At 45.6% G+C, this 7,733-nt stretch overlaps 3 protein-coding genes across 4 annotated transcripts; 2 read left to right on the top strand and 1 right to left on the bottom strand.

Annotated features, from left to right (window-relative positions):
• Positions 1-259: 259 nt before the first annotated feature.
• On the bottom strand, positions 260-2,371 carry ONS95_004940 (uncharacterized protein). 2 transcript variants are annotated; one of them, XM_058498327.1, is made up of 4 exons: positions 2,121-2,371; positions 1,793-2,010; positions 889-1,741; positions 260-834 (listed from the first exon to the last, which is right to left on the bottom strand). In XM_058498327.1, exons 2-4 carry the CDS (start codon positions 1,854-1,856, stop codon positions 576-578), a joined length of 1,176 nt encoding a protein of 391 aa, XP_058351841.1. In that variant the 5' UTR covers positions 1,857-2,010; positions 2,121-2,371; the 3' UTR covers positions 260-575. The 2 variants fall into 2 exon arrangements, with proteins under 2 accessions (XP_058351841.1, XP_058351840.1); XM_058498326.1 differs by having other exon boundaries at positions 1,793-2,371.
• A 1,189-nt stretch (positions 2,372-3,560) lies between these two features.
• On the top strand, positions 3,561-4,451 carry ONS95_004939 (uncharacterized protein; the record flags this gene model as incomplete). Its single annotated transcript, XM_058498325.1, has 1 exon — positions 3,561-4,451. One exon carries the CDS (start codon positions 3,561-3,563, stop codon positions 4,449-4,451), a length of 891 nt encoding a protein of 296 aa, XP_058351839.1.
• A 2,000-nt stretch (positions 4,452-6,451) lies between these two features.
• On the top strand, positions 6,452-7,204 carry ONS95_004938 (uncharacterized protein; the record flags this gene model as incomplete). The annotated part of the gene is made up of 3 exons (XM_058498324.1): positions 6,452-6,946; positions 7,039-7,114; positions 7,176-7,204. 3 exons carry the CDS (start codon positions 6,452-6,454, stop codon positions 7,202-7,204), a joined length of 600 nt encoding a protein of 199 aa, XP_058351838.1.
• Positions 7,205-7,733: the final 529 nt, after the last annotated feature.

Genomic DNA, 7,733 nt, shown 5'->3' with positions numbered 1-7,733 from the left:
AGTAGTATGAACTGATAATTGTAGAACTGGGGATTTTATAGGTGTTTATTAAATTAAGGGATTTTTAGCCTAAAACAGCTACTCGCTAATGTACTTTAATGCCTAATCAAGCCTAGTGATTCCTGAATTAATGGTCCCTTAAGCTTTAAGGATTATTAGAAGTCTTGGCGTTAATTCCTTAATTCCGGCGTTAACTTTTCAGCATTCCTACAGCTAATGTATTGCCTCCCCAGTTTTCTGGGATGAAACACGTAGATCTCCCTGTCACTTAATCTGATGTTGTTAGTTTGCGTGCACTTCGAATGATTCTGAAACGACATCAACCCTGCCCCGTTTGATCCCCGGTCTGAACTGCGGATACTAGGGGAACATCAATCGTTGATCTGACAGAACTCTGACCGAACAACGACTTGTCACTGTCACGACTGCGAGAGGTGCTTCAAATCTCCATCTGATATTCACATGCCCATATTTAGAGTTTTACGGCCTAACATTTGAATCTATATACTATGACTTCTCGTTAGGCTTGTTGTTGTTACAAACCCGAATCAGCAAAGCGACTGGCATGAGAACTCTCAAGATTTGGCTGCGAGTGAAGCCTTCAATGCTCCCACAACAGTGAAACAAATTAGGGGCGAGATGGTGTATGACAACGTGATGAACTTCGCGATAGCATGTTTATCTTCTTCGCTTCCTCCACTGACATCCGCAAGTGCCGTTAATTTTGTTGCTGAAGGACCAGTAGGCATCAGCATCAAGACGAACCAGAGGATAGGATCGTCGTCCAGAAGCTTGGCCTTTGATGCGATGAGGTATATCGCCCCAATACTGATGCTATTGCCTCATTAGCATAACGCTCACCTCGCAAGATTTCAGGGAACAACTTACACTGGCCAGATGAGGAATCTGATCGCGAAAACTGTGAGAACTGGAACCAGTTTCATCTTCCCCACGTCTTTTCCTTCTTTCATCTTTAGAAGACTGGCGCTGAGCTTCGCACCTACAACCACAAGTTGCAGTGCAGGAAAGAGTTCTCCGATTTTCTTCACCGACGACGTCAACCAGGCTTTGAAGATGCCTCCATCCTGGGGTTCGCTGAAGAAGGCTTTGTGAAATGGAGGAACTAAACCGAGAATCGCGCCGACGACCGCACCTATTAGAGGTGCGTTGAAGAAACTGCTGACAAAATGCAGATGTTTCCGTAATACAGTTGGAAGACGAGACCAATATTCGTCGAAGGTGTCCGCTAATACCCCGCCAAGTTCTGCCCCAGGATCGGCAACTCTATCTGGGAGGAGAGTCGTATTCTCAGTTGCATGTTCTTCTTGCTCTTCAGCTGTCCTTCCAGCCGCGTTTGTGGGATTGTCGTGCTCGTCCTCGTCCTCGTGCGCCCCGTTTCTATTTTCTTGACCCTTGCGTTCTTGTTGGGCCTCGTAGCTGTCTGGAGTCTCCTCATCATCCAAAAGTCCGGGTCCAACAGCGAATGTCAAACTGTTTCCAACCACAGCTGCGACAAGAAAATAGGACTTTGCTCGCTTCATAGCTTCTGAAGAAGAGTCACCCTTATCCATAGTAAGATCCTTTAAGATCCCAGATGTCTCAAGTGATTGGAGAAGGAGAAGTGGAAGTGCGGTAGTGTTGTTAAAGCAGATGGCAGGAATTGTCCACGCTGGAAATTTAAACATTCGCTTTAGGGTCCATCCGAGTGCCATGGAAGTTAAAGTATAGAAGAGAGCCCATACTAAAGCAAAATATTAATTTGGGAGTTCTGAGAGGGTGCTGTTATACTAACTCAACACTGGGACGTATCTGTACGCAGTTTTGGCATGCAACTCATCGCCAAGGTTCGCAATCATCAGTGCGGGAAGGAACAGTCGAACACACAACTTGTTAATGTCTCTTGCAGAGGATGACTTGAGGAGATTGAATCTTGCTGCAACGGCACCGTAGGTGATCGTCAAGAGAACGGAGAGAGATGCTTCCAAGGCACCCAAGAAACTGGCCACGATACTGCTGGACATGTTGGAAGTAAACAAAGTGGTGGCTGCAACTTGCAAAGAGAAAAAACATAGAAGACGGAGAAGGAGGAGTAGGAGGAAGAAAGAATGGAAAAACCTCACAATATATGGATTTTGAGAGTCTTGGAAGACGCGAAAACAGGACGAGCAAAAGCTTAGCATTCACAGACAACTGTCACTTGAGGCTCGAACATAGCTCCCGGGGTTTAACATGAAGCTCCTCAGACGTCATGTCTACAAGGAAATGATCAAATAACGGGAAGAAAGAGGGACATATGTTTGTGGCTCGCAAAAGAAACCGGGAAATGGCCAGGGCCAAGGGCTTGGTTTCCAGAGAAAATACATTCTGGCACTAGTGCACGGCACATTCGGTGGGTTTGGTCCGCAGTCCTTCACGGGTGACAACTCATTTCCTGTGACAGCTCTCAGCCGGTGAAGTTCGAGAAGTTCTGGAAATCCACTCCCACAAGCAGCAGAGTTCCAATACATGGTATCTGTCATGCTGCAGGGGCCATTCGCAGGACATGCTGGGCAATACATTTTTTGCTTCTTTGTTTATTCTACATTCCCGGTGTCTTATTTCATCAGATTACTATTGACCATTCGTCTGGACTAGATGTATTCTCGATGGGAGTCACCACGTTTGAGGATTGCGGCGCGGTATGGTGCGATGTTCTTGGCTACCTATTCTTCTTGTGTGTGGAATCCTTGTTGCAGTACCTCCTGTTTCTACCCTGATTGGGTTTCATGTCTCCTCACCATCTCATACACTCTACGGTACAATTTATCGACTGACTCTATATCTATATCGCTTCATGAACGATGTCCGCTACGACTTCTAGCGCGTCACTGTTCCTATACCTTGGGCGGATACATATTTACCAGCCAATTCTTTCAACATAAAAACAGTCTTGGAGTGTGCTATTATGTCGTTATGCGAAGCTTTCTTCTGATGTTGATGACTTTTTCAACGACTGTGTCATGAGATAGACTGGAAGAATACCGCTGACAGGAACAATTTAGATCAAATAATTTCTAGGTTCCTCCTAGGCCTCGATTCCCGGTAGTCTACCATGATCAGGTCACAGGTTTACTGGAAAGTCTGTGGGCTCCTAAGCCATGAATTTTGCCAGTATTCCAGTCACTCATAGGGTTGGTATCGTAGGTGTCGACTGTTTGATCTGGAAGATTGCCTATGTTGATTTCTTTGTGTGTCAACAAATGATTGGAGTTGATTCAGTGTCCTTTGACTAGCCAAGTTGGAATTTTATCTTGACTCAGACGTCAATTGATAGAGACGTAGAACAAACAGCAGACCTTGAATTGTGCATGCCATTTATACTTCATGAAGTACAAAAACAAATTTGTGCCGAAGAACTGCTTTGAAATCCAACGATTAATTTTATCGGCAAAGTAGAAGCTACCCCCGCACTTTTTACAACCCCACGCCAGTCTCGCAACGCCTCCACTCCAATATTAACCAGAGATCTCATGGTTGCGCGCGTGCAACAAATCGAAAATTTCTTCTCCATAAAAGCAATCATGTTTCCAGGCTTCAAAGAATTCGATATTGCCGTCGCCCCAGACGTCACCATCCACGGCATACGTGCTGGCGATGGCCCACCTCTTTTACTCCTTCACGGCTTCCCTCAGACCCACCACATCTGGCATAAAGTGACTCCAGAGCTCGTGAAATCATTCACCGTAATTGCAATCGATCTCCGAGGCTACGGAAAATCCTCCAAGCCACCATCTACAGCATCCGATTTACATAAAACCTACGCAAAGTCCACCATGGGATCTGACTGCTTGGCCGTCATGTCGTCCCTCGGTTATTCGAAATTCAACATTCTGTCGCATGATCGAGGCGCCAGAATTGCCTATAAATTATCTGTCGACCATCCAGAGGCTGTCGAAAAGCTCATGATGTTGGATATTGCTCCGACACTGGAAATGTTTGAGAAGACTGATCAGCTCTTCGCGACAGCATACTGGCATTGGTTCTGGCTGATCCAACCGGCTCCATTTCCAGAGGAGTTGATGATGAGTGAGCCGGAATTGTTCAAAGGGAAGTTCTTTGGGGGTGGGTATGCTGGGACAGGAAGTTACATCAATGAGCAGGCGCTGGGTGAGTATATGGCTATGTTCAGGGATGACGCTTGCGTGCATGCGATGTGTGAGGATTATAGAGCTGCGGCTACGATTGACCTCGTGGAGGCGAGGAAAGACCGCGAAGATGGGAGAAAGATAAAATGCCCTGTCAAAGTGCTTTGGGGAAACAAGGGGGTGATTGATATGAAGTTTGACTGTCTTGGGGAGTGGAAGCGCGTGTCTGATGGAGAGGTCACAGGCGAGAGTGTGCCTGCAGGACACTACATTGCTGAAGAAATACCGGAAATCTTGTTGAAGCATGTCAAAGAGTTTTTCGGCTAGGCGAAAGATACAATAAACGAAACAGCTGGAGCATCGAGTATCGCAGAATGCAGAGTTAGAGTGACAATCGACTTGCTGAGGCTAGGTATAATTCTAAATATTTCCTCTATCAGTCACAGGGTATAATACAATTCATCCTATAGCGATATCCCGATCTTTCACTCCTCTTCTGGGGCTATTGAAAGTGATTCCATCTTCGGTTTGTTTTCTACAATCAGCCAATCTCATTTAAAGTTAGAGATGCTCCATCCCTCGTAGTTGAATCCACAATAGGCATAACACAGTAAATAGCTGCTTTTCCTGTCTTGGAGCAGGTCTCCTGGCAGTCAGGCACATCGTTGGGTGGCATCGAAGCTGAGTAGAAAAGTCAATTATCCTCTGAAAGAACAACCTCACATCCTGCTGAGATTGGAGAGATGCGAGAGTTGTATGCAAGGGCAGCAGTTCCATGAGTAGAGTATGAGCAGCACTCCGGAGCTCTGGTTGCACAACAAAATTCCACTTCCAGAGGAACCAGAGGACTATTCGGTGGTGGCCTACATTCTCTGAACGAGAAAGACTTCCGAGATTCGCATTTCTGCATTGTGATTTGTTGATAGTGTTCATGTAGCATGAAAGGAATATGGTGATACTGACGAAATCATTGAACGAAGATTTAATTCTAGTTCGAAACATATGTTTATTGGTAAATTGTTCAGGAAAATGGTGCGGTAAGACTGGTCGCGGTGGACGAGCCCCCAAACTAATTAGGAGGATCTGTTCGCAAAAGATTGTGTCTTGGGGAAGAAAATAAAAGCAATCCACATGAGCAAGCAATCTCTTGTGATACTTGTGCTTCCTGAGGTATATGATATATGGTAAGCTTGTAGTCTTCGTCGCTTGACGCCATGTTCCCCTCATTTACCTGATCTCATGTGACCTGAATCTGGGTGTGGCATGGTACATATAATTTGGTGTGCTTTTTGAGATTAAGTTGTAGCATGATGTCCCTTTTCAATAGTGTTCCAAGGCTACTCGGCGACAAGGCTACTCAGCGACAAGGCTACTCAGCGACAAGGCTACTCAGCGATATGAACGACTTCGACTTGAAGCGAGACCACACTTTCATCCAGCAACCAATAGGCGAAGCGAACTTGTATTCCTGATAATGTAACCAGTTAACACGTTTCCAATACCCAATTTCTTTGGTGTTTACTATGTGTGCTCTCTGCTTGGAGCGAAATCTCGTAAAACTAAAGATGCGAGGCAATTAGCCGGATACAAATAGAGCAGAGAAGAGAAAGACGGAGTGGAAAGTCTATATTTAGAGATTCATGTTACTGCTGAGATTCTACTGTTTTAAGGTAATAAGTTGGATGCAAGAAATCCCCAGGAAAGCAAGACAGAAAAATTAACAACTTCAAACATCCTTCGAGGTTCTCTATGGTCAGACATAGATTATCAATAAAGCTAATCTACGTGCCGAAGTTTTGATCATTTCTGTCTTTGTTACTTTCACTCTATTGGATTTGGAGAAAGTGACTTCTGATCCATTAGATAAGAACTTTGAAGAGTTGTAAGTTGGAGAACGTGTTCTGATACTTTTTGAAGCTGAAGAACAATGGAAATAACAGCTAACAATAAAAACAAAGTCTTCAGATCGTGCCTTTCCGCCTAGAGAATGATTCCACAACTAAATCCTGGTAAAGATTGCTCTACAACGCTAGACCTATACTAGAAGACGTTCTTTGGGTTTACTTTCAGATGCAATGGACTTTCTTGCGTGTTCCGGGAAATGCCATCACATACCCGAACCGGCCAATACCCGGTTGCCCCACCAGGACCCTTTTCTCCTGACGAGAAACACCATCATGATTCCTGGTCATGACGTACATGAGATTAAAGCTGGGCGTATGCCCTACCAAGAAATCCCAATTATTACTGAGCTGTAAGTAAAGCAGTTTATCTATTTTGACTTTTAAACAAATCTTCCTCTATACAAGTCATTCACAAAACTCGCAATGCCTCTTCTACGCCCATACGCAGCATTATCGAGTTTCACACGCCGAGTAGCTCCTCGCACCATCCACCAGACAACTGCAGCTCGGCCTATCTCCTCAACATGCCCACGATTTACCCAGGGTTACGGAGATGGAGAGGGAGATCCTAGAGGAGAAAATCCTCAAGACCAAGGACCATCAAATGGGACGAAGGAACATGCTGAGCACCCAGGACCAGCACCACCAAGTGAAGGAAAGGGTACCGGAGGCGGGCCCACAAAAGGCGGCAGCTCACCAGAGGATGCTTCAGCGCAATCTGGAGGATCAAGGAGTAAAGAGGCAAAGGAGACTGGTTCCAGCCCAACGGGAGGAGAGGTGGGCAAGAGTGACGGTAAGAGCAGCAGTAGTGAAAGGCCTGAAGAGAAGAGCAAAGATGGAGCGAGACCCAAAATCACCAACCACGATGTTCCTGGCTCCGGCAATTCCAAGGACAAGGAGGCAGAAGTTGAGCAACACGTAGGTGTTGGGAACTCGTTGACCCTATCCGCACAGTCCAACCATTTCCGACAACTTGATTGATCAAGGGCTAATAGTATTTTGTCCCCTAGAACAAGGAGTTTGAGAAAGGGCACGATAGAGCTCCTCCAGCCGACGTCGAGAAGGTTGACAGCAAGTTCTGGAAGGGTAAGTTGGGTTTCCGGAGTGCTTTCTTTGATAAGTACTAATCCATTATCCATCCAACCAGGTAAAGGAGGATCGGTTGATAATCAGTAGCTAGAAGCTTTGCATTAAGAGACCGTTGCCATGCCTGTTTCCATCCACATGTGCAAGTTCCAAGAGCCACATGAAGGTAGGCATTGTTCTCATATCACCAGCCAGTTCTGTCCGTGTATAATCTGCAATTACTAGTCATTGAAAAGCATCACACTAAAGAGTGCTTCATAGAGCACTCACTATGAAGCACTCACTATAAATGATCAATGGTTTTATACCTTTGCAATTCATGATTACTACTTTCAAAGCTGCGATTACCTGTACTTCCTTCTCAATTATTTTTTCGTAAGCCACAGGTCATACCGTAGTAACCATACATACTTCCATTCCCGTCATTATTGACCCCTGAGAGTGGAGAGTGAGTGGCTGGTGCGACCGGGATCTGCTCACAGTACAGTACAGTATGACATCAGGGCAGTGCCCAGTCCCATGTTGAAGGCGGGGAAGCTACTGTAAAGTGGAGACCTGCCATTGAGCTCCAGTTTGCCCTCGGGCTCCACTGAGGTGTTGATGCACTGACAGCTTCCAG

The sequence above is a fragment of the Cadophora gregata genome, assembly GCF_030347475.1.
Source record: "Cadophora gregata isolate MNR1 chromosome Unknown scaffold_15, whole genome shotgun sequence".
NCBI classification, from domain to species: Eukaryota; Fungi; Ascomycota; class Leotiomycetes; order Helotiales; family Ploettnerulaceae; genus Cadophora; species Cadophora gregata.
Note: the sequence above shows the minus strand (reverse complement) of the source record. Positions and strands in the feature narration are given on the sequence as shown.

Coding starts and splice junctions, on each gene's coding strand:
- ONS95_004940 (XM_058498326.1), bottom strand. CDS start 2,180: ATGCTAAGCTTTTGCTCGTCCTGTTTTCGCGTCTTCCAAGACTCTCAA. Junction 1,742..1,792: donor CAGATACGTCCCAGTGTTGA/GTTAGTATAACA, acceptor ATTTTGCTTTAG/TATGGGCTCTCTTCTATACT. Junction 835..888: donor AGATTCCTCATCTGGCCAGT/GTAAGTTGTTCC, acceptor ATGAGGCAATAG/CATCAGTATTGGGGCGATAT.